Source organism: Tyto alba, unplaced genomic scaffold, assembly GCF_018691265.1.
Source record: "Tyto alba isolate M040663 unplaced genomic scaffold, T.alba_DEE_v4.0 Super-Scaffold_5, whole genome shotgun sequence".
Lineage (NCBI taxonomy): Eukaryota > Metazoa > Chordata > Aves > Strigiformes > Tytonidae > Tyto > Tyto alba.
This window is the reverse complement of record NW_024881326.1, coordinates 24,431,731-24,458,511: the sequence shown is the minus strand read 5'-3', so window position 1 is coordinate 24,458,511 and position 26,781 is coordinate 24,431,731. Positions and strand designations below refer to the sequence as shown.

Sequence of the window (26,781 nt, the reverse complement as noted above, 5' to 3'; positions counted from 1 at the left end):
ATCAGTCAAACTGGCAAACCAAAGCTTTATTTTTTGTTTGAAGTCTTTTCTACAGCACCTAGGACTGTGACTCTATACATAATGAACAATCATTCCTGAAAGATCTGTATTTGGCACCAGTTTGTGTTTACCTCGAACACCTGTGGAGAAGATTAATTTCAAATCAAATTTGGTTTTTCAACAGAATAGGAGCTGCCATTATGAAGCCAATTAGCTGAGTTATCGGAGAAGCTTAAAAACAAAACAAAAAACCCGAAGTCCTTATCTAAATCAACACCTTACAGAGAGCTCCAAAACAGAGGTCAAACATTAAAAGGCTGATATAGGCTCAAGTGGTTTATAAAACCTATAAAAAAAGACTACACCAGCAAATATGCCCTTTCAGTCCACACAGTTTAGAAATTAATGCAGGGAGCAACACTCGCTAGCTGGAAATCTTGTCATGGGAGAACCATGCGTATACCAACTGGAATACCCAAAACCAAATGTTAAAATGCTCCAATTCCTAATCCACATAAAAGGATTCATAATAAGGTTAAATCAATCCATGAAATCATAATTGGTTGGGCAGTTCAAACTTCTCCCAGCAATCACTACATCACTCATACACACGGGCTCACATGTACACGGCATAATCCCATTCAAATTCCTCATGGAATAAAAGGATGCCAGGCTCCATTGAGTCTTCCCCTATCATGCAAGAAATAAGTCTGGGTGTGCTTTAATCACCATCATGTATTACTTCAGCCATAGAGTACCAGGCAGATTAAGTAGAAATGCACAGTTTTTAGCTCATCATCTCTGCAGAACTGTTTGAGAGGCTCAGTTCCTGAAGAGTTCTGGGTGGGCACACAGACACTCTCCCTTCATGCAGACTCACTGGCCTCTACTGGCTTAATCATGTGGTCTGGTTTGTTGCCAGCAGCATAGTGATCCCACATCTGAAGATAAAGCCGCTCCAGGTCCATTGTGTATTGTTTTGTGTTGAACAAAGGACTGGATATTCTCTGCTTCCAGACTTTGCCACGTACTTTTTTCAGGCTACAAAAAGAGTTAAAAGCAGTCATGAGAGGTTACAAACACTTCATAATACTGTTTACTTTGAAACCTACTATTTTCAGCTAACCTAGAACTGCTCCCCCGGTTCCACCAAACTCATACTGCTGTTTCATCCCCTCATCATTTCTGATAGAGACTAGCACAATCACTTCAACTCAGAAGAGCTGCAACATGAACACATCAACTTGTTGCATTATCTGAACTGCCGTAACTTTTTACAGCGTGATATTAACTTGCAGTAAGTAACAAACTGCTCGATCTTCAATATAAAAAGAACAAAAGGTGAACTATATTGCACTCTTTACCAGGTAAGAGCCTGTACATGAGCAATTTCTTCAGAACAGGTAGCATTGTTACTCAGCTGGGAGAGCTGTTAAGTCTACTGTAAAAGCATGAAGCTGAGTTAACTGCAAGACAAGAAATCTCTAGATGAGAATTGCCTAGCTATTTTAAAGTATCTGCAAGATTAGAACTATTGCTAAGTCTTAGCACTGTGCCCAAAGACAGCACTTTACATTCCTGATGTTACCACAATACACAGTACAAGTTTGCTTACTATTCCAGATCAGTTCCCAGTTTCACAGCAATATCCTCATATTCCTGTCTACTTTTTGCAATGAGCTCAAGACAACCCAGGCAAGTAAGCTGGGAGGCAGCAACTCGTGATGCAAGAGTCTCGCCTGTAAATAAAAAAAGAGTAGTAAGCTTATCAAGTAACATATTGCAGAGCACGAGTTATTTTCCTTGTGCCTCTATAAGAGACAAGGAAGACTGTTGGGCTTGCTGTTCGTTATTAAGAAATTAATATGCAAACCATTCTGTATAGGTTCCCCACTGCGTTACCTGGCATAGTGACCATTGGAGTCCCTGCCCAGAGTACATCCATCCCAGTTGTGTGCCCATTGCAAAGCGGAGTGTCTAGACAAACATCAGCCAACTGCCCTCTCCTCACATGTTCTTCTTTGGGGGCAACAGGAGAAAAGATGATTCGGCTTTGGGAAAGACCTAAGTTTTGTGCATATTGCTGAATATTGGGTTCACCTACAGCTGGGAAACGTAGCAGCCACAGCACACTGTTCGGAACTCTTTTTAGGATCTGTAACAAAAATAAAGAAGCAAATGAAGTTTGGTCAGAAACATTTCCTCTTCCGAACAAGAAACTACCACATACCAAAATGAGTGAAAGGCATAATCATTCAATACTGGACCTTGATACTCGTGCCCAGATGTATCTATCCATCTACCAACCGCCAAGACTACTTATGACTTAATTGTGCAGACTAGGGAAGACCAAAACTTACTTCACAATGGAGTACCAGCATACTTATGCTGCCCAATATGTAATTTTTCACTGGCTAGAAGCACAGATGTGAGTTGAAATCAGTCTATAAATTTCTATATTCCATTAACACTAAGTCCTGCAACATGAGCATTGTAAGGATTCAAACGGATCAGAGTCAATGTTTTCCACAGTGTTAACTTGCATGCAGTTTATGCTAACCTGAACAGAACAGCTATGTTCCACAAGTCTGACCTTAGTTTTCATGTTAGATATAGATACTCACATTAGCCCACATCTGTAAAGTGGAAGGATCAATCTTATACAGCTGATTAAAGTTACAGTATACAACAGCATCCTCTGGTAAGCCATATTGAGAACGGGTAGTAACAATTATAGTCCGTGGGACTTCTTCACCAGTTGCTGCTTTGTTGTTAATCTAAAGAAAACAAAAAAAACAAACAAAAAAAAAAAGCTACTGGAACACTGAAATTGAAGAACTAAGACCATGCCTGGTCAAATTGTCCTGAGAAACACTGCAACGTCTGTTAGCATTGTAAGTTACTGTAAGCGTATCTTTGGGTTTATTATATGAAACAAAATTGTGTACTTACCAATAACAATAATTTAACTGGTATGCCTACACACTTGTGAATGACACTATGTTGCAACTACCAAGGCACAAAACACTGGGCGTTTTCATGCCCTAATGTATCTCCCTGAAATTCCAATTAACTGGAACAATTGGAAAGAAGAATCATACAAAGAGGCGTTACATATGGACTCCTTCCCTCCTTACGGTCGCTTCATTTCCTTGAGACCAAAAATGAAAGTAAGACTTCAGGGAAGAATAAAAAAAGTATTCAGAAAGCAAAGGGGCTTTTGTAGTTTATGGTTTTTGTTCTGTTGTTTAGTGATTTGGGTTTTTTAAGATAAAAGACAATAGGCACAGAACAAATAATCAAGGCTGAAGATACAGACTAATATGTAACCAATAGACTACAAGGAACTAGCTGAAAATGCAATAATGTGAAATGCTGAAAATCAGACTAGAAGAGTTATTAATGGACCTCAAAAATAATGGATCTTACAGCCTTCACAAAGAATAGGAATATGCTCATAAAAGCAACAGAAGATGAAATTGGGATAATCACTATAATGCAATAATCCTGATGATTAGTAAAATGGAAAAATGATTTTTAATTATTTTTTTTTAATAGTAAGAGGCAATGGTAGGATCAAAGACAGACAGAGCAAAACACGTACTTAGAGCCTTTTTCTGTATATATATATATTTTTTTTTTTTTTTTAATTTAGCTCAGTGGCAGTGCAGCCAGCCAAAATAAGCATACTGTTGACAAATTTTAAGTAAATGACAATGACTCACTGTCACTGACTCCATTAGAAGATGCACAAGATAATCTAGTTCTACAGAAGTTGGTAGAAGTGCTACTTATCCAGGTGACTGAGGAGACCTCAAAAACCCAGTGAACAGTTCTCGTCGACCTATACCCAAAAGTAGCTGGTGTCAAATTAGAATAAAGCACAAAGAAGGGTTATATTAGTGTGACCAAGAGATAGAAATCCTGTTTTAAAAATATACCAACAGAGCTTAGATTGTTTCATCTTGGTGGTGGAGTGTCAAGACAAGAATTCTCTATTATTCTTAGGGGACAGTAACTTCAGAAAAAAATGCTAATAAGCTTACTGACCAAACTAAGACATAACCTATTACCAACTGAAAGGAAAGTCTCAGTTGTGAACAAACAAACTCATAAAGAGAAGCCAAGGCATAAGATAATGGATAGAGCAGTGATAGTAAGAGGTCTCATAAAATGTCATAGAAGAGTCTCCTGAAGAACTCTAAACTGAAAAAAATTCAGGAGTCAAGAGTTATGCCAATGTCAAAATATGGTACTTCTAAAAAGGAAGAACTGTTCTGCAAAGGAAGAGGTATTAAACAAAATCAGTAACTGTCACTATCACCAAAATCCCATGAACTATTAAGCACTGAGAGGTGGTATACTGCATAGCTCAGAAAGATGCAAGGAGTTGAATAAATACTGTTGAGATACAGTGGAATAACTTTGCCTGTATTACCCAGAATTTTTTTTTCCAAAGAAAAACACAACTGAAATTTTGTAACAGCTCACAAATGCTCCGTAGGCTGCTGGCAATGAGCAAACCTTTCCTTCAAATTCTGACCAACCAAGTGTCATCTTCACAAAACAAGATTAAATTTCTTTGGACCTTAGATACCTCTTGATAGAACCCCTCTATCTTTGAGGGGAAAGATCATCTTCCAGTACATCTGTGGCTTATGAACACATCTGTGAGTCTCCTTCAGTATGAGAACTAAACCAATAAACATAGCAGAAGATAGACATTTGCTTGGAGATTTTTTCCTTGTTATGTTAAAACATACAGATGTAACATAAGCATCTTCAAGTGCCTCACCTGAGTAGTTGCTAACCCATTACTGATGTTGAATCCATTGATAGTTATCTGAATTTGCCCACGATTAATCATCTCAATCACAGCTTCTGCAATTGTGTTCATAGGAATGACGGGCATACTGAGGGCAGCATTGCCATCTGCATTGTCACAGCTGTCAGGACACTTCATCTAAGATAAATCACATAAGCATGAGAGAAAGTACTAGCTTGAGTCCCTAACACTGAACACACAAAGGAGTAGCTCTCACCTTAACAATCTTGACATCAGGGAGGCTGTCAAGGAAAGCCTTCAAGTCAATGCCATTCAAAACAATTCTGTTATCATAAATATGACCATTGGACTTGAAATCAATGACTGCTTTTTTCTGTTAAAAACAAAAGTTTTAAAAGAGTTACAAGATCCCTTACCAAGTACTATACTAAGTATCATTTATAAAGACAGCTATGGAAAACAAGTACTTTTCTTGCCCTAGCTTCCTACGTACCTTCAGATGGGGGAACATGTTGGCATGGTCCCCAATAAAGAAAGTGTTTGGCATGTAGGCTAATTTCTCTGAATACTGCTCAGCCACCTCAACTGGGGAAGTTTCTTTATCTGTGATGATATAATCCATGAACAATGCCCCACTGGTTCCAGGATACCCTAACCACATTGCCTAAAAAACAAGAAAGCAAGGCTCCAGTCCCAGGTGCATTGCAAAAATAAAGGAAGTTAAAAATCAACACATTTTAAGTTACATTTTCCACCTACAGATTCAAAGTTCCTTCTTGTGCTTTATCAACTGAAAAGCCACCTCTAACTCCAAACTTTCACTACTGAAACAGTGAACAGTTTAAGGATGTTCCAAAACTGATCCTTCAAGCAAAAGGCCAAAGTATCTAACTACGTGCAGCTATATCTAGAATACTATCAGCGATTACAGCCTCTCTTGGCTGAGACAACTGCTGTAGCCTAGCGTGATTCTGATTCAGGCTTCTCCCATTCTCTTTCCACAGCCATTTTATAAAATCTGTAGTCAAAGAAATAACTTAGACATTGATTCTGACTTATACTAACTAGCATTTCACTAAGCCTAAAGGGATTAAAACGCAACAACCCATTTCTACAACTGCTTCAAATAACCCTTCTTCGTTCTCACTAATGCAAGAAAGCCAGTGGTGTCCAGGAACCTCATAGAATTCAGTTCTCTTTCAGGACATAATGCCCATAAGAAAACCCAAGCTACTCTGCTTCAACAGAATGATCCTATTTGTCTCATATATGCTAAGCCCTAAAAAGTCTCTCTCACTTAATGATCAACATTCGATGTTTTTTCCACTCTGCCAGAAGAAGAAAAAAAACCTCTTCCTACTCACAAGTGGTTTTTTGGAGATACAGAGCCCTCTAACTTAATTACCTGAATAGGTGCTGGTCTCAGGGCAAATAATTCATTTCGGGCTCCTTTGGTGTAACCATTCATATTAATGAGAATGTGTATCCCATCCTGATGGATGCGGTCTGCTGCTTTTCCATTACATGGTATCTGAAGAATACATAAAGACGTAAATAAATACAAGTTATTTTTGTTTTCATTCATTCAGTAATAAATGTGGTTAGTCATCAGTGTACCAAGGGATAAATGTCAACTACATAATTTAATTTAGGTGAGTTTTAAATCCCATTACTCCTGGTTTTACAGAGTTATAGGTCCTCGACTCAATCAAAAAACCCCCTGTTGAAGCCAAGAAAAACGTAAGTTTGCTAGACAGTTGAAGCAGTTGCTGACAGAAATTTTAACTGTGGTACTTGAAGATTGCCTCTGCACGTTCAAATAAGAGGCGTGATACCTAGCATTGCCAAGCTTGGAAATTCATGCAGAAAAACATCACAAATGGACCACAAAAGAAACACTGAAACTGCTTTAGCTCTTGGCTAGATCAAAATCAAAGAAGAGTGGAACTTCACACATGGTATTACCAATGACTTTCAAGAAGAATAGGAAAGCCTTGGAAACTACCATGTGTCTCTTCCTGTCCGATACTGAAAGGTAAACAATTTTCAACAGTTTTAAATTCCAAGAATCATTAGTCATAACCTACAAGCAGATAAAAAAATATTTGATAGATGTCTCTAGTTCAGTAGCAGTAAAACAAAAACCAATGACTAGAAACAGAGGCTAAACAAACCAGAACAGACCCACCACCACCACTCCATTAAAGCCAGTTAATCATCAAAGCTTATGTAGAGCAAGTCATAGATTCCCAAACTAAGGTAATATAGAGAAATTACTTCAAACTGAAGATCAAAAGTAAGCCAATTAACTCCTCTGCAGCTACTTCTAATGCTGACTCACTGTACAATTTCTATGTAACGTAAGAGTACATCACTTTTGTAAAAAGGGAAAGCTACATCACATTTTATAACAGGATAAACACATGCACATACGCAGTTATATCTCTGACTAGGCAACAAGTTCCCACCTTAGTTTCACTTTCATTAAGTTACACAAACCGTTTCTACTTGTTTGACCCTCTTGTACAAATTCCTAAGAGTTGCATTGTAACCTAAAAATAGGAGTTTGATGCCTCAATAATTTTAAATAAGAACACATATATTATCTCTCTGAGCAAAGAAAATTTTTCCTAGATAGTTGTGAAGTTCCACAACAAATATGAAATTGCTGCCCTGTTTTCCTATGACCCAGGGCTTTCAACATCTACAGCAGCAAAAGTTGGTGTGGGGGGAAAGACAGGACAGAGATGGGACAGCCAGCTTTCTGCAAGCATAACTGAAGCTCATTATTCTAAAAGAACATTTTAAAAACATGAACTTTGAAAAATCCATTTCAAAGAGCAATTCTGCTGACAACAATTTAGCATTTTTACTTATGAGAGCAGGTTCTGAATAACACAATGAGTTTAAAAACTACATGCAAGTTTTGTCTATCACCTCATCTGGGACTGTCCAGGTGCCAATCCAGTTCCATTACTAATATACACTGATTGTCCCATGCTGCTTTAGGATTTTGCCAGTTATCTTGAGATAGTGTAACTTCCTGAATTCTGTGTATACTGAAACCACAATCAGTTTTCACATGGAACTTAAAAAACCAAAGAAACAAAACCACAACCACCTGTAAATATCATAAAAACAGCCTTTTCACAGAGGGGCAAAATTTCCCCATTAATCATTAAGCCTTTGTCCTGATTCACTGAAGTAAAGCAAGCTTAAATATATTTGCAGTTGTGGCATCTTGACTTATCCATGACATCTGGACATGACTATAATCTTAAGACCTAATGGAGCAGTTATTCAATATTGCTAATATTACTTTATAAATAATATATAGACATATGTATTTATAGATCTATATACTTATAAATACATATAAATAGAATACATAATCACACAAGTCATGCAATCACCACTGCATCCCAAGTAAGGTATTAACACCAAAACATCTACAAACTCCAAAATTCTCAGGATTAATACCAGCATAATTCAAGAAATTATTGCAACTGAGAATCTCAAACTACAGGCTGATCTCCTTTATTTAGCTTAATGCATCAAAAAACCTTACCTGAGATAAATCAATGAAATGATTTGCTTCAGCCATCACTTTCACGCGGAAATTTGTACCATCATCAGGACTCAGAGCGTAACAGAACACCTAGAATACGAAACACCAAAAATTGAGTATCTGCAACAACTTGCCAAGAAAATAACACTGCTATAAAACATACAGTATTGCAATTTTAAATTACATTAGCAAAACTACATCTAGCTAATACAAATTATATTATATTTATTTGTGTGGCATTCACCAGTTGAGAAAGAACTCCAAAAAAGGGGGCATTGGGCATTTGACACATTTACACAAGGCCCTAGTTTGACTGAGTTCTTATGCTACTGTATGGCACCGCAACTTGCATAGACACATATATAATGTTATCACCAGTGCAGGGTAAAATGATGTTAACAAATGGATTTGTATAAGCATTAAGTTCTCTAAGAATTTTACAAGACACCTTTAAATTCATAATTAGTGAGAATCATAATCAACACTGAGGTTGAACAGACAAGCTAAGCCTTGAGAAAGCTTTTTAACAGATTCTTTAAACAGTGACAAGTCTCTCCAATTAAGAAACTGCAAAGGTACCTGAGAAACTCAAGGTTGACAGATTATGGAAATAGGCATCTGTAGCTAACCTAGCACATACAGAACCAATATGCAGAGACTTTATTATCTTGCAGGACAAAAGGATGGTTTTAGTAAAATAACAGATAACTTCTACATAGTATTTAAATTAATCTCTGTAGAGCTTTATAAACCCAGAAAAAGTTCCTTTGTCATGAGCTGACTCAAGGTTAAATGCTATATTTTTCCCACACTCCATGTACTCAGACCACCAATTTAATTGTTTCATGAAAAAACCTGCTTCACTGTCACACTTATGATAACAGTGCAAGCATACAGCTTTGCCACAAGGATTTGAGACTACAAAGACTTTGTAACCAGTAAAAAGCAAGAAGGTAGGGGAAAAAATCCCAAAACCCAAACCAAAACAAACCAACCAACCAAAAAAAGATTAATAAAAACTAGTTTTGCAAGAAGGAAAGATTTACAACCCTTTATAAAGATAAGCAAATTCTCATGTCCTGGAAAACAGGAGCTCAAAACTGTGACATAGTCATAGTTATGGAGTAAGTAACATAACTGGGAATTACATTTACAGCCTCAATCCCTTAACATGATACCCAAATAAATATAGACATGACTGTCTTTAGCATTGCTAAATTGTATACACTCCTTCAGGAGAAAGTGTAGTATGCAATTTCCTTTTGAAAAAGCAGTAGCCAGACCAATCTGAAGTTGATGTTTGTGACTCAGGTATGTCAGAGAAAAATACTTGCAAAAAAAACCTGCAGCAGATCATGAACAAAAAAACAGATGCATATCTGTAAATCAGAAGTAACCAGGCAGCAGTAGCTTGATGTTAAAACATAACTGCTCAAAGAACAACACCTGAAGCTTATAAAAAGTTTTCCAGGGGCCACAAATCCTATCTACTGTAATTCTAAGGACAGGTATCTAATTCGTCTACCTTCTAAATAACACTTCATATTGGTATAGGAGGATGACTCAGGCTGGAGAACTCTTTAACCCATTAAAAAAAAAAAAGCCCACTAACAAAAAAAAAAAAAAAAAAAAAAAAAAAAAAAGCCAAAGCAAAAAATACCAAACCCACACACACCAAAACCACAAAACCCTAACAACAAAAATTTGCCCTTCTCTATTTTACCTACCTGCACCAAGAAAATGAAAGTGCTACTTACAGATATATTTAAAGCTTTAAGTATGCCATTTATATTTTTACCTCAAATTTGTCTGGGTTATGCATGCCTGGGATTGACTGCATTAAGTGTGAGGTTGGATGGTTTCCAAAATCAGAGCTCACATAGCCAATACGAAGTCGACCTTCACTGGCCTTCAAATCCTTGGGATGTTCATATGGTGGCTTGTGAAGAACGTTAATCTGTCAACAAAACATACACAACTATTTATAAGCTCAGGAACCAAAACAAAATGCTGAAGAGAGGGACAAGAAAACCCCCTGAGTTTGTAGAATTAGCCTTATCCCACATTCAAATAAATGGTCTGTGGGCATCTGTTGTTTCAAACCTGCATATTATATATTCCACTGGAGCCAAGTGTAATGTCCACAAACTGTTACAGCATGTCACATACATGCATTCAGCCAAATAAAGGCAGACGTCACTACCGCAAGTTGTTATTTCTGATTTTCTACCAGTTTATTTTTTAAGTATTTCACCCCAGTTATTAAATATACGGATGCCACGCCACTACGACCAGGAGGTTCTCAAACTACAAGCCATACATGACGTGACCAGAAGAGTACTCCTGTGAAGCATCACTGCATGCTTTCTGTTCTTATGGTCACCATCTTCCCCAGATATCAGCCTGTAGCCACTACCACTGACAGGATTACTGGGCTATTAAGACAAGCCAGTTTGAAAACTGTTATCTTCTGAAGTTCTTTACATTAGCTAACCAGACCCTTCCACTAGCTGACAACATCTTCAGTTGTAATTGGCAACCTGCTCAAGCAGTCTGTCTCAACATTCACAAGCACTAACAGCATGACTCTCTGGTTGAAAAGAAGTTGCATCAAGTTTTAGTTAAACAACTTGCCATCAACTGCATATTGGCAGCTTGAGGTGCTGGGCGGTCTCATGGAAATGGCACACAGATAATTAAGTACAGCAAAAGATACATTTTGGGAAGAATCTATTCTACTGTACACACAATGCTCCAATACAAAATCAAAATGAATATTCAAATACTTCCTACTGTGATGCACCACCTCTGTAACATTGCTGCCATCACCACTGAAGTGAGTGCATTTGGAAATCCCAGACTCAATCAAAGCCAAAGCTTACAGGTTCCATCAAGGATTCACTAGAGGCAAGATTCAGGATGCTGGAAAGGACCAGATTTTGAGAAATACTATCACAGTGCTACCCGGACCTGTTTTGCTCTCAGGAAAAAATAATTTACTCACTTTAATTTTCCCAAATGCCCCTCACATGTACTTTGCAAAATGAGTAACGCTATGTCCCACCTCTCTACAGGTCAGTGACTCTGAAACCTTACAAAGGCTGATACTAACTATGTGAGTATTAGATTTTCAGTAGGAACAGACAAAACCAAAGTACTTCAATCACAATTGGCCTGTATAAAGCTTCCTACCTTATCCAAACACAGATTTCCATGTCTCTCGGCAATAGCCTTCCTAAAACTGTGAGAAAGGGGATACAGCATGCTATGATGTGGGTGGACAGAAGGCAGTCTGTTTTTCTCCAGCTGATCAGCTACGATGCTAACCAGCTTCTTCATTCTTTCATCATAGTCTGTCCAGTCACAGACAATCTAGAAAAAGGAAAAATTAAAAGAATATTAGGACAACTGCATCTTTTGATCTGTATCAGGTATTTCACAAGTTAAGACTAATGCTTCTACCAAAAATAGAAGTGAGAATTTCAGTAATTACTGTTGGTAACTGTATAATCTTATATTCTGCTTTAAGACTTACGTCAACTCTTTACATTTAAATTAGTGATTGGTTGATGTGATCAAGCTTAGTATTTGCTTCAGAGCAATCTTAAGAATTGCAATCAAAGTACCATCTTCCTCACCTGCAAACAGTGAGCCAAGTTGCAGTAGGCATCTGGGAAATCAGGTTTCAGTTTCAGAGCAGTGCGGTAAGAGGCAATGGCTTCTGGTATATTCCCTGAATCCTATAAAGACACAGAAATGAGTTCAGCAGATAAAAATATACTATGGGAAAGTACTCACAGTGCCCCACCATACTCTAAAGAGTGAATCATTTGCATGTGCTACCTTGTGAATAGAGGCCAGGTTACTGTGGGCATCAGCAAAAGCTGGATTTATCTGAATGGCACGAGTGTAGCACTGCAGAGCTCCTTGGACATCCTGCATCTCCTTCAAAGTGTTTCCCATATTAGAGTAAGCATCTGCAAATGTGGGGCTGATTCTGAGAAATAAAGATAGTATGTGATGAACAATAAAATCTCCTCCTCCGGTAAGAAACCATACCCATACCCAGACTTTTCGGTTTGCAAAGCAACTATCTGAATTAAAATATGCTACTGTAAGTCACTTTCTGTACAAATCTATGGCACTTTCCTGTTATGAAAGGCTGGCATTATTACAGATAGCATCCATTTACCTAATAGCCTCTTTGTAATGCATCAGAGCTTCCTGTAACTTTCCTTGCTGTTGCAGGACACTTGCTAAATTTGAATGCGCAGCAGCAAACTCTGGAAACACCTGGAAGAAAAAAGGAGTAGAATCTGTCTCCCCAATGTCCCAAGTAGACCATATGAAAAAAGAAAACCAAAAAACCAAACAACTTGTACATTTGTTTACTCTTCTTTTTATATGACTCAGGTCTCTGAGCAGACTTTCCTCCAGTTACAAACAAAGAGGGAAAAAAAACAACCTATGCCATATTACACATTCCCAAGTTTAATTCTCCACCTCTCCCTCACCACATTCAACTGTACCTCAAGAGCCTTCCGATAAAGACGGACAGCTTCCTCAATATTGCCCTGCTCTCGTTTGATGTTTGCTAGATTGTTGAGGGAATCCGCATGAGTGGGACAAAGTCGAAGAGCTGTATTGTAGCATTCTTCTGCTTCTACCACCTTCAAAAAAGGGATACATTTAATACAGTGATATTTCCTGTAACAGCACTATTTATGAGAAGTCACTATACAATCACTTCTAACACGTTCAAGGTAGCGGTCTCCTGAATTATTCTTATGACTAACTGAATGAGAGTGGTATCACATCTTAATAAAGCTAGTGACACCTGGTGTCTAAAATAAACATTCACTGTACTTTTAAATATTTTAGAAAGGAAAAAAGTACTCCTTACACTGCCTTTCTCCTTCAATGCGTTGGCCAAGTTACAATAGGCATCAGGAAAGTGGGGTTGTAGTTCAATAGCCCTCCTGTAGGTGTCTATTGCTAGATCTATTAGTCCTTGCTCATAATACACACAGGCAAGGTTGCCGTGCACGACTGCATGATTTGGACTCAAACTCAAGGCTCGCAGATAAGCTGCTACAGCTCTGTAACAAGAAAGAGAAGGTACACAGTCATCCACAAAGCAGCAACTTAATCATAAAACCGACCTACACAAAAAGAAACAAACTTCAAGGGATGGGTCTTATTAACACACTCAAATTTGTCCTGTAAGATGTTGCTGAAAACATAGAAGAGTATTGCCCGAATTAGAAGCCCAATAAGGGACAAGTTATTATTATTCGTGTTATTTTAAAACTATGCTGAATTCTGTAATGACAGGCAGACTAGAAGAAATACTTCATAAAACAGGAATGTTTTCCTCCTACCTGACACTGTACAGTGATCAGTGTAAGTCTTCTGGAATAAAAGTAAAGCTTCCGTCTACTTTTTTTTAAACACTCTTCATTACTAGAATAAGCATGAGATCTTTGATCCATTTTTTTTTCGGTTTATTATTCAATTATGATATAAACAGTATCATACTATTACACGTCTTTATTCTTGCTGCTAACCTAACACATGTATCATGTTTTAGTTATACTTCAAACTTCACTTTGTTCAAAAGTGAGATGTTTAAATTATATGCTCCTATAGCACTATATAAATGACTGATGTATTCAAATCTAATTTCTAGAAAAATCACAGCAATATACATCTTAAGCAAATTCTCAAAACAGTCATGTCTAAAATGATGAGGAAACATAAGCCTGTTCAGCCCATTAATTTGTGGTTAAAATAGAAAACATTGAATGATTTGCACTGTGTGCTAGGCAACTAGTTACAATAATTACCTGTTTCCTGCAAGCTTTTGTTAAATTTGGAGCCATAAACCACAGCTACCAAGAAATTATAATCCAATTAATAGATGCAATATGGTACACTGCATATAAACAGTACAGCCTGGATCTTTTTCCAGAAACAAGATTCATGTTATCAGATCAGAGGTCTCAAAACAAATTAGTTCAAAAAGACAGCACCAGTACTGAAATGCATTCAAAAACATGATGCCAACACATAACAAATACAAAATATTCAATCAGATGCTTAGCTGAATTTCAGCATCTTAGCTTGTCTCATATACAAGGAAAATTTTGAAAGAGACGCACTTGAAGATCACATCCTGAATCACGTAATAAAAAGAAAGAACACAAAGGTTCGTGCCTTTCTCAGGCATCTTATCTTCACCTGTTCCCAGCCTTAATTTGAAACCTATTTTTGTCAATACTTTCAGAAACTCTCATTTTTAACGTTTTATAAAGTACAGGAAAGTAACATTAAGGAATACATTCCACAGGAATTTTTTTTTTTTTTTTAATCCCAGTAACCTGCTCTGTATGCATTTCAAGGCCATTTGCTTGCTTAGCTTACAGCAAAAGTCTTTGCTATAGTGTCCAAAGAGATTTTATACACAGAACCTAATTTATATCTTGATGCATCTCACAGGCCACCAACACAGCAACAGTACTTATCTGCTTACCTGTCAAATATCCTTGCCTCCTTCAGGACATTTCCCAGATTGATGTAAGCATCCAAAAAATTTGGGTCAAGTGTTACAGCCTGAAAATATTTTTGAAGTAACAGTTTTGAGCATTAATACAATTTTCTTGGTTTGTTGTTGTTGTTCTTTTCAATTTGACAAACCCGTTCTGTAAGCATCTAAGACTTTATCGGTAACAGAGTAAGGAAGGAAAACTTAAGTTACAGAAATCAATCACAGAGCATCAAAGTTATTTATCTGCAGAAATGACAGCATGCACCATCTTTGAATGTATTCATTTGCTTACCTAGTCAGTTGCAACTACTGCAGAATAAAGCGTTAAACATTTACTTAATGTTAGGTTGTTCATACTTAACACGCCTGACTACGCATGCTATGTTGTCTTTCATTTGCTTTTAGGGGAGAAAACCACCAAAACCCGAACCATATCCTTTATCTACTGCGAAGACAGACAGTATTTTAAAACTAGCAGCCCATGGAAATAAAGACCATTTCACAAGAGCAAGAAAAGAGCAAATGCATCGTGTGTAAGGAAAATTCAGTAGCCATTTTTAACTAGAAGAAAACATTTTCATTCCCTTCAAAACTAATAAAATGGAAAAAACTTAAGAACCAATAAATTTAAAGAAGATGCAGTGATAAGCTACATGTGAGTATCTGACAGGTCTTACAGTTTTTGTCATGGGAACCATTATTTCCAAATTAAAACACTTTATAACCTATCACGAACTAGACACAGATCCCCCCGAAAAATCCAAAGCAGTTAAAATTATTTTTGTAGATCTTAAGCCAAAAATATCAGGGAGAAACTGTCCACCACTTAAATCAAATCTCAGGTCTCTTTAGAAACTTTAAAGATTTGTACAAACTGAATTAAGATGATAACTAGATAATAACTAGAAGGTATCAGACAACTAGTTAATTAGACTAATCTAGAGAAGCCTGAAACAACAGTGGCAAAAAATACCCCTGGAGAAGAGGAGTTAGTGTGTCACTTAAAATTGTTCTCAGTTACTCAAAGAACAGTAATACCTGAAACAAAATCACAACAAAAAATTATTTTAAGCAGAAAGTTGTTTCTCCCTCTCACACACAAAACATGCAAAACATTATTCCCACCATATTACATTTTTTAAAAATTTATTCCAGAAAAGGATTGTAAAACAACTTAATGAATTTCCTTATATTTCACATATGAGTCCTTAGGGCAATTCTAAACATATCTCCCTAAAGGCATACAGGCAGTCTGAAACGTCAGAAAGTAAAAAAAAAAAAAAAAAAAAACAAAACTAAACCAAAAAATCAACATAGGATGTTAATAGGATCATAAAAAGTTCTCTGTTGATCAAAATATTTCTATCACCTACAAGCAGGCAACTGCATGTACATTAAAATCCAGCAGTCAAACTGAGTGGCTTAAATTGTTACCTTTTCAAAGTGATGAATTGCAAGCCAAATTTCTCCTTGGGCATTGAAAACACAGCCAAGATTACTCCAAGCCACTGCAAAGTTTGGTTGAGTCTCAATTGCTTTTAAGTAACAGGCCTTGGAACAGTTAAAGAAGAGAAATACAGAGGGAAGGGGAATATTTGTAAAAAGAAAAAAAAAAAAAAAAAAGAGAAAAAAATATTGTTAGTATGCCTTCTCTAACCAGCCAAAAGTGACCCTGCAGTATAGGCTAGCTTGCGCCAAAACTAATGCGCTGCAAACTGCTGTTGATCCTGCGCCAGCGCAAACCAAAACCCAGGTGCAAGCCCACCATTTTTCAGTTATGCTGATAACAAATTAACACACGCCTTTGGACACCAGGTCACCACAGAAATCATTCAGGTAGTTCAGCAGAAATAACTGCCACCCTTAAGAGCATAAAACGAAAACATTTACTGTGTAAAAAACACCTTCACCATGAAATAAAATTATTAAACTGTGAAATATTCTAAAACAGATAGAAATTACTTAAAAAAAAAAAAAAAAAAAATCAGAAAAACTACTGAAAAAGATGAAGCCTTTCTTCGGTTTTAACTGTCCTTAAGTGAGACGATACACCCAGCTCGTATCTTGTTTCCCAGTTTCTTCAAATATCTGCAGCTTCAAAACCTCAAATGACAGGATTGCATGAAGGTTTAGGTCCCTGTAATGCAAGCGCAAGAAATCGCTGCGCAACCTAAACAGCACGGCGCCACGCTATCGCTGCGAACTGCTTTGCTATATTGATCGCCCCTACATCAGTGAACGGCCAACCAGAATCATTAATCTACCAGACAGGCCCATACAGAAACTCACATATTAAATTTGATGTCTGGACTCTAAATATGTTACAACCCAATTTTATCCAAAAGGCTGCAGCCTGGAGCTTGGGCAGTCACCCAATCAAAGATTAATCATCTAATCAACCGTTCACGAGGGCTTAATCGCACGCAATGCGCGTTACCGCTGCGCAGCCTTTGCGCTACTGCAGGATCACAGCGCATCATCAGAAGAGCAGAACGCTGCAATCCAAACAAAGAAGAAAAAAGGAAAAAAATGAACAACCAGAAGAGTTAGAAGCTTTTACTATTAACTATCTCCAATTATTTCTTTACAAAAATATTTTAATTTACTTTTACTTTATTTCTTTGAAAGAATTTGTGGCTACTAGTATAAAATATTCTTACATTACTTGCTTGTAATTAAATATTTTAAGCTGTTTCTGAAGCCACAAGACAGAAGATTCAGGCATGGAGGTAAATGGTTTTGCTGTGGCAGTTACAAACCCGTTACCATATTTCTCATCATGTGACTTTTCGGTGCGTTCCTTGCTGGAAGAGGAGGAGGAGGTGTGTGTCTGCCCTAGATCCAGGCCTCGAGCTCCCTTCAGCGAGGCACCTTACGCATGGAATAGGAGGTTTCACCCACCTGAAACCTTCTAAATACAATATCAGTGGTGAAAAACCAAAAACAAGAGAGAAAATAAAACAAGATCATTAGTAAGAGTTCAACAAAGCAATTGCATTTTTTTGGATATGTCTTAACACATGGGAATGAGGACAATCTGTCTGTAACAAGGGAGACATGCAGAAGGGAGAGGGTTAATCAGGGCAACTGTATACAGCAGGGACATTTTTTTTTTTTTTTTTTTTTGGAAGAAAGGCTCCGAAATATCTACAAAGAAATTAAATTTTAGTTCAAACTGTAAGGAATCTGCTGGCTTGATCTTTCAAATGGACTGATAACCAAAGAAACACATTGCAATTTACTCAAGATGTTTTCCCTCATTTATTAAGTTCTCACAAAACGGAATAACACTTTCAAACTAGGTGTCTCCAGAGCTCTGAAACAAAGAAGTCAGCAACCTAAGGCAGGCGCAGTGTCTTGGCCTATACCAGTCACACTAAAGCTGCAGTGAAGTGCAATTCATGTTAGCTGTCCGCTTGGTGGGCTGAGAACCAAGTGTCTCAAAGACTGTTTGAACTATACATGCTGCTACAAAATACTTTCAACCTGGATCTGACCAAATCAATTAGGCTGCCCTGGGATGGTATGCACATCCAAGTTGTTAAGAGAAATCAAAAAAATAATGAACTTTGAACCTGCACTCCCACAACCCCGTAAAGATTATAACCCTCCCCAAATGGTGCTGCAGCCAAACAGACAGCTACGCTGTTCATACACTCCACTTTTTAGCATGCGCGTGGGGCTTGGAGTGACAGATGTGGAGTCCAGAGTGTTTCTGATTTCTCCACACTCCTCACCCCTGCAGCGCGGACGCGTAAGGTGGCTTGTAACAAGACGATTTCTTTGTGCAATCCAAGTTTTAACACGCCAAGAATTTTAAACTCATCTTGGTGTTCGAATTCTCAGTTTAGGAAACACAAGACTGCTAGAAGCCACCTTTCCACTACAGCAAGTTTTCTTTCGATCAGTTCATTTCCCAAACAAACCAGCTTTGTCCTTTCGATTTCTTTATTTTGGGGGAGGGGGGAGGGAAGACATGAAGAAAAGATATTCAGGGGGGTTCGCATACTGCAGCTATTGATCAGTTACTAGCCTTTCTTCCACTATTCAAGGGAAGGGAAAAGTTAAAAGAATAAAAATCTTTAAAAGCCCATATTACAAGGTAACATTTAGATAAGTTTCTTCTCCACTTACAAGCCACAAAGGACTTTAGAAGAGCAGCATTTTCAATAGCACCTGCATCGTACAGGTATCTTGAGCTAACCAGAGGCTCTCTGCTTGGCACCAGCAGGCAAGCCTCAGATTTGAAGGACTGTTACTTATTTCCAGGTAAGAGCATGATGGAGCCCCTGCCCAATACTTCAGAATGGTATCAGATAGTCTAGTTCAGCAGAAAGGCTTGGTAATGTTCCATTTCTTGACTTAAACCACCTTTTAAACATGGACATGCCATATCTTGCCCTGCAACTACTCTAGGGTGTTTCAGTGCCTTCAGTTTTCAGCAGTTTCTCAGACTGTCTGTAGATCAACGCAGATTTGAAGACTCGGTGCAAAGTTCAAATTTTCAGAACAGTGACGTTTACATGTATTCTACCCAACACCTACCTTGGCTTCTTCCAAGCGACCCAGGGCTTTGAGCAGGTTCCCCAGGTCACTACGAACACAGTACAAGTCCTGAAAAATCAAAGTCACACCATCAGCTTCAGGACTTCAGACACCCCAAAGGTCTTCACAGAGAACTTGCAAAGTAACATCCCAGTCTCTACAGCTTATTTTAAAATGTAAATTATCTTTCTTGAGCTAAGAGATAGTCTTACTGATTTTAGCACTGTAAAAATATAACTAAAGAAGTAGAAATTAAGAAAAAAAATATTTCATACAATTCCTCTTTATACAGAAATATAAAAGAAAACAAAAAACAAATGCCACTCCAACAAGCAGATTAAGTTCTTTTGCCATACATAAGTATTTGAAGTCCCCCTCCCCCCCTCTTTTTAAAGTAAGACTGCGAACCTGTATTCTTAAATTAAATCACTGCTGTTATGGCATTTAAATAAATTATATATAATGATTTTGCTTCCTGTATTCCCAAAGCAGTTTTTCTCTGGTTTTGCCACTAATCCATACATTTTCAACAACCTTGCCATGTGTTTTTGTTCCTTCATTTGTAACCACAGCACAGGCTGCAACTGCATTATGTAGCAGTAAAGACCACACAGAACCGGAACATTTTTGTCAACACTAACAAAAGAAGTTTCTAACATAAATAAAACCCAACTCCTGTAAGAAAACACCATCTTGAAGTATTTCTAACCAGTGCATGAACTCTACTAGTCACATCACTTAGCATAGTAAGTTAGACAAGTTCACCTAGGCTGAAGAACACAGCAAAACAAGATTCCTCCTCCTGTGGATCCAGTTTACATTTGATTTTCCATAGGACAAAGATTATATGCACACCAGACCAATGCCACATTTTAAGTATTTTTTGACAGAAAGTATGACCAAATAGCAAGCAGATACCTTCATCATGCCGAGTAGCACTGTACAAATTGAGTACAATGCAAAATAAACAGAAGGTAGTAGTCTGATACACTCTTTAATAAAAATGACAATTCAAGACAGCTACAACCAAAAATCCAAACACCAGATCTATTTTATGAGTCACTTATAGACAGATACTCAGTTTCATCCTATAAAACATAAAAATGGTGCTTCTGTAAACCAGCCCACAGTGGAAATCTAACCAAGGCAACTCTCATCACCATGAACTTTCTGATTTCATAACAAAATAATACCTGATGATTTTTCAAGGTCTCACATTCAAGTCTGAGTAGTGATTCTTTCACTGTAATAATACTGCCTCTTAAAGCACACAAAGCTAAATATGAGGTTATTCACTGAAACCTCTGACTTGAGAAAAAAAAAAAAAACCAAAATCAATTCCTTATTTTTTGTTATCTCAGCAATACAGATAAGTACACAACCAGCAGCCCTTACTATATTACAATATAAAACTTTCTGTGACAGAAGTCTTTCAAAGATCCTTAAGAAAAGTATTAAGCAGATCATTAAGTTTATGATGTACAGGCTAGAGGGAAGGGTTATCACTTGTACCTTCTCTGAAGCATGCTATTTGCATGTCCTGGGACAGTAGTAAAATATGGAGTAGTTCTATAAAATAAAGTGTTACTTACAGGGTTGTACTGAAGGGCAGATACATATGCCTGTACTGCTCCTTCCATATCACCTGCAGCTACCAGCGCAGCAGCCAAATTAATATATCCGTCAATGAAATCTGGTTTGAGGCGTAGTGCATGTCTGTAATGTTCAATTGCTTCTTGTAGCTGTCCGCGTTCCTTGTACACATTGCCTAGGTTCGAGTAGGCTTCGGCCAACAGTGGGTTCTGTTTAATAGCCAAAGTGCTGAAGTGAGCAGACCTGGAGAAAATTAGACAAGTTAGCTAAAAAAATAAAACACCACCCTTGAATTTCAGTGTTTGCCTGTTTACCTAGTTACTTCATGAACATTCATGCTTAAGTGAGCCAAACATACAGCCAACAAAACTGGACTTACAGAACTGTGTCGTATGTTTAGCTTCTCCTATCATCTCCCCTGTTCATATTTTAGATTCTACTGAAGACAACTCTCATTTACCATCAGCAGGGTTCAAATCACCTCACCAAATGTGAACTCAATGCACTTGAAGAAAACGCTACAGAAATCCAGAAATCCTGTGAGGCCTCTTCCAACATCTGTATACTTTAAAGCAATGTTCCACTGCATACTCCTTTCAAGAAGCAGGACATAGCTAGCATATGTAGTTGTAAAATTCTGCTGCATCCTCCCCTATTTTATTTCCCCATAGCTGAGTTGTTATTACAACTTCATTCAGAAGCCTATATAAAATAAATCTCAGTCAAAAGTTCTTACTTCCTTCACCAGCACACACAGATTTACATCTAGAACATGTAAAGTTCAAAATGCCTGAGGTACAGAAAGCAAAATTAGGAACAGGCAAGCAGAAAGATGAGACACAGCTTTCAGATTACAAAGATCCTTAACTAATCATGCCATTTCATAGCAGTCAGTCTTGCAACTTATTAAAAAAAAAAAAAAACAAAAAAAAAAAAACCAAAAAACAACAACAAAAAAAACCACAAACAAAAACCAAACAAACCAAAAAACAAAACAAAACACAAACCCCCACACTGCAGGCAGGATAAATAAACAAAAGCCTTTGTTTATGCATGTAAATACCTTCAGTAATATCTCCAGTACACACAAGTGTGGCTGACACTCCAATATTAACATGTACAATATGAAAATAACATGAGAATAATTGCAAGATCTATTTTTGGTTGTAAAGCTAGCAGTTCCAATTTGTATTTCTCTTACTCTAACAAACTTCATAAAGGAAGAACATTATTTTTGACCAGTCCTTACTGCTGCCATGAAGTTAAGTCAGTATTTGCATTCAGTGATAAAAAAAATCAGTGCTAGAATAGAACTTCTGTCAGCTATGTTCAGTACAATTACAGGTGCAAACTGTAAAGAAAGCTTCACAGAACACCTCAAGGCTCCTACCTGTCCAATCTGCGACACTGGAAGTGAATGGACGATAGTAATAAAAGCACACCAGTATTATCAGGCTCTTGTCTCCAAAGCTGCATGCAGTGTCTCTCTGCTGCTTCAAAGTCTCCTGCCTGATACTCACGATGAGCCAACTCCGCTAACCCTTGGAAGGAAAGCATACGTTTCGTTGGTTCTGGAGAATCACCAAAACATTTAAGGGGGGAAAACAAAAAGTTAGATAATGGGAACAAAACAAAAACCAAAACAAAACAATGTGAAAAAAAGTATACACAACTGAAGGATGAAAATGTTTGAAATTACATAAAACACTACAGCACGTGACAGTTTGAACTCTCAGATCTTCATGCCCCAATTTATTACTATGATGTTTCTAACATTATCTGCACTAGTCCACGACTTCATCAGCTAATAACAGGAAATATGCAGACTGTAATGACTGTGAATATTTGTAAGTCGATCACTTTCCATTAATGTGAAATATATTTAAGGAGATTCCAGAGAACTGTACTCTGGTTCATAACAGTAGAAGTGCTGCTAACAGAACAATGACTCTCCTCACTCTCCCCCAAGACTGTAAATCATATGCTTTGTAGTATTAAAAACAATTCCTAAAAACTTAATAGGGAAAGGAAGGACAGCAGACAAAAACTTCAAAGGACTTAAACATAAGGAAGTTTTGCTGTGCCAGTACTGAAAGTCCTTTAAGGAAAAAAAAAAAAAAAAAAAAGCCATGTGTAACATTCCTTGAATCCTCTATACTCCTACATTCTCTATAATGAGTAAAAATTCCTTTACAGAAAAAAAAGATTGGCCTTAGAACAACATCTGATGAGAGACAAACACACACTTCAATGATTATGCAAGCGGAAGGAACCGTTAAACAGGGTACGGGAAAGCAGTTACTGCTTCTGGAGGCTTAGGTGGAATGGAGTGAAAAAACAATTTTTAGAATTTAAGATACAATTAAGGAGAACAAAGTACTTAAATAAAACACAACCTGTTTTAGACAAAACATCTTAAGTGTGAAAAGTAAATAGAATTTCGTACAAAGCACGGCTCTGTATTAAAATATAAACAAGTGCAGCGTGGAAAAAAGCACAACTGTTCATCCTAGAAGGACATGTAAGCCTTCAAATTCTGCCTTTATACCAATGACCCTTACTACTGAAAGGTTTGATTACTGCAAACATCTCTTATTTTTCCTCCTGAAGTCCAGCATTTCCAGTACTCTGGAATTACATCTAGAATTACAAATCACTTAATTACATTCATGAGACACTTCCCATCTGGACCTACAGAGTGTTACAGTTTTTAATTTAAATGAAACAGATAAATTCTGGATGTAACTGAAACAGGTAAAACCTTCCTAATACAAGGAAGCACCTCAATATCTGAGTACACATATTTTTTGCAGTAACGTACTACAGGAATCCTCTGAGACTAATTCTTTTGTGAGAAAATTTCAAAGATATGAAAATAATCACAAAAAGATTAGGTAGAGTGACTAGCTTTTATTTTATGAAATTGGGATTGATATAACTATTTTCAAAATTGCTTTTTTAGCACTAGTATGTTTTGAAGATAGTCACATCGTGCAGTGTTTGCAATCTTTAAGATTGGTTTTCCAGATAGCATGTTGTCTCTGTCAGTGCTAAAAACTTTAACTGTTTCACAGTAAATCTGAACTAGCAAAACTAGTCCCTTTCAGATACTTGACAAATTACTAAACAAGTATTGTAATCCAGATTAGATCCCTGTTTTCTAGGATCCCATCTTAACAGTTTTCCAAACCCTCACTAAGGAGAAAATTGGTTACACCTACTGGCAATAAACAGCTACCACTGTTATTCAACATAAAAACGACAGCATCGTTTGGGAAAGGCCGAGGTGCTGACAGGAACAATGACACTGGAGTACCAACATGCTGTTCCTCACTCTCCCCTCCTGCCATTAACAGCCACACAGGTTTAGCCCCTCTGGCAGTGTGTGTTATTTCAAGGCCTGCTGGTGGCACGAACACAGGGAAGCTGGATAGAGGAAGCGCATGTCCCATGGACCTAACGGAGTGATTTCTTCTTCAAATAAATTTCAGTGATGTTATTAGTTACTACATTTCAAAACTAATTAAAAACCAAAACAAAACAAAACCACCCCACACAACAACAGACACAAAAGTCCAGACTTAAATTCTTATGACTACTCATAAAAACACATGGGAATAAGAAACACTAGCAAAAGCAACAAAATAAGTGAAACACTAACATTTTCTTTCATTTATCAATTCTCTTCACAAAACACCCCCCTTCCTCCCCCCAGAAGAGATATAGCAAACCAATCAGTCCAACAGCTAGTCATCTACCTCCAAACAAGTACTTTAGCAATGATCCTTGAGAAGTTCATTGAAAAGCAGGAAGTGGACAGCTATATCACAAAGTTCAAAATGAGCTAAACTTTCTATTAAAAGCTGACTGAAAGAAAAGCTCTACAACTCAAAGAATCCATAACACAGCCACATTGCTCACTGAATCCATATCTAAAGAAAATAACTGTAGTGAAGAGTCATAGCCAGAAGAATCCCCCATCAAGTCTTACATACATGGATTTATGTACCTAGGCTAACTTGTGCTACACAATTTGCCTACGACCTTGGAAAAGTCTAGTACATGCTGTGACAATGACCCTTCCTGTGACTTCTACAGAATACATGAAAAATAAAAACCCCCACAGAACTATCACAAATGTACCCAAAGCCATTTTATCCCTAGAAATAACATGCTAAGCACTTACCATATGCTCGTGCTCAACCTTACACTTAGATAAAATCTAGGCCCAGACAGAAGCAGTTGCCACCTCCATCTGGTGATGGAGAGCACCAGACTCTCCCCAAGAGTGCACGTGCTCTTTTCACCCCTAAAAATCAAGGCTGCAAGAGAATGCTGCACTGCTGATTAGAGAAGCAACAAAACACCGTATTGCAGCACTTAGCCTCTCTATGTCCGCTGCTGTATCTTTAAGATTTCCTTTTATATTCCTATCTCTGTCTTGCTACATCATTTCTTTCTCCATAGACCCCGTATTTTTCCTACTATTCCCAAACGTAGTCTCAGCTTTTCATACTTTTCCTTCTCTCTGATTACAGAACCCCTCAAAAATCTGGGGGATAAAGCTGTGCTTTCACCCTTTCATTAAGCACAATACTTTTCTTCCTCTACAGGGAAAGCGAGGTTTCTCTTCCTCTCTCCTCCATCCCTCAAGTTCTGGATGTGTGAGTTAAATGTAGGACTGGATCTTTCTTAGATAGAGCACGCTATCTTCCGGTCCAGAAAAGCACTTTATTTGTCGGTTATGCCACAGAAGACCCACTCCTTAAGTACAGTGAAAGATTCTGGACCGGTCAACGTACGTTTTGGGTCAGGTTTTTACCCTGCTTTGTCCTCTACAAAAACGCAGTCACCTGATACTCGGATAAATATAGCAATAAGAGAACACCGCACTAATGCGCCGTGCCGCTTCAGGAGAGGCTCACAAGCTGCAGCCGGGCAACGCCGGCCGGAGCCCGCCGAGGGACGACCCCGGGCCCGCCGGCAGCCCACAAAGGGCGAGGGGGCGACCAGCACAAAGGCGGCAGGGCCGCTGCGGGAGCCACCGCCTCGCCGAGACCGCCGCTTCTGGAAAGTTCCGCCGGGAGCGGGGCCCGGCGCGCAGCGAGCGCGGCCCCGGGCGGGGGAAGAGCCCGGCCCCCGCCGAGCCGGGCGCTGCTGGCTGCCGGCGCGCCCGTCCCCGCGCGGCAGGCCACGGTACCTGTGCTGTCAGCCACGTTGCCCACGGAGGTCGCCATCGGGAAAGGAGGCCGGCGAGGGGCCGGTGGAGGCAGCGGAAGGGCCGCAGGTGCGGAGAGGCCCGCTCCAATAAGGCGGGCGGCGCAAGGTCGAGGCGCCCACGGTCCCAATGCGCTGAGTCGCCGGCTCCCGAAATGGCGGATGCAGCGAAGCGCCGAATGGCTGCCACCGGAACTAGCTCCCTCCGGCAAGTAGTCCGGGCGGAGCCTCACGGCGCCCCTGTGCGGCGGATGGGTCCCTACCGGCACTACCTCCGTCTGCATCCACCAGCCCCGCCCTCCGGCCGGCCATCGCCTCACCGAGCGCAAGCGGCTCTTTGTCAGCTCGGGTATCCTTCCGCTCAAAGCCGTTGCGACAAACGCGGCGAAACTGCGCGTGCGCAACCGCCTTCCGTCGCGCAGGTCCCGTCCCCCCGTCCCCCCCCCCCGCGGTACATCCGGGTCCGGCGGCGCGGGCGCTGCCGGGAAGCGACGGGGCGCGGCGCGCGGAGGAACGGCGACGAAA

At 38.7% G+C, this 26,781-nt stretch overlaps 1 protein-coding gene across 3 annotated transcripts; it reads right to left on the bottom strand.

The window, feature by feature from the left end:
- Nucleotides 1-5: 5 nt before the first annotated feature.
- On the bottom strand, nucleotides 6-26,487 carry OGT (O-linked N-acetylglucosamine (GlcNAc) transferase). Of its 3 annotated transcripts, none has more exons than XM_042807406.1 (22): nucleotides 26,240-26,487; nucleotides 22,430-22,610; nucleotides 21,039-21,282; nucleotides 19,447-19,515; nucleotides 16,336-16,452; nucleotides 14,887-14,966; nucleotides 13,258-13,453; nucleotides 12,884-13,024; nucleotides 12,547-12,647; nucleotides 12,198-12,351; nucleotides 11,993-12,094; nucleotides 11,547-11,726; nucleotides 10,153-10,311; nucleotides 8,355-8,444; nucleotides 6,192-6,317; nucleotides 5,280-5,450; nucleotides 5,043-5,159; nucleotides 4,796-4,963; nucleotides 2,625-2,777; nucleotides 1,903-2,155; nucleotides 1,616-1,739; nucleotides 6-1,041 (listed from the first exon to the last, which is right to left on the bottom strand). In XM_042807406.1, the coding sequence occupies exons 1-22, from the start codon at nucleotides 26,274-26,276 to the stop codon at nucleotides 867-869; spliced, it is 3,138 nt and encodes a 1,045-aa protein (XP_042663340.1). In that variant the 5' UTR covers nucleotides 26,277-26,487; the 3' UTR covers nucleotides 6-866. The 3 variants fall into 3 exon arrangements, with proteins under 3 accessions (XP_042663340.1, XP_042663341.1, XP_042663342.1); XM_042807407.1 differs by having other exon boundaries at nucleotides 22,430-22,580; nucleotides 26,240-26,485; XM_042807408.1 differs by lacking the exons at nucleotides 21,039-21,282; nucleotides 22,430-22,610; nucleotides 26,240-26,487 and adding an exon at nucleotides 17,668-17,812.
- Between the last annotated feature and the right edge of the window lie 294 nt (nucleotides 26,488-26,781).

Bases quoted from the DNA above. Each gene is read 5' to 3' on its own strand.
- OGT (XM_042807406.1), bottom strand. From the start codon at position 26,276: ATGGCGACCTCCGTGGGCAACGTGGCTGACAGCACAG. The intron at 21,283-22,429 runs GTAGGAGCCTTG...AATTTTCTCCAG, and splicing joins CAGTGTCGCAGATTGGACAG to GTCTGCTCACTTCAGCACTT. The intron at 6,318-8,354 runs GTAAGGTTTTTT...TGTATTCTTCAG, and splicing joins ATTTCATTGATTTATCTCAG to ATACCATGTAATGGAAAAGC.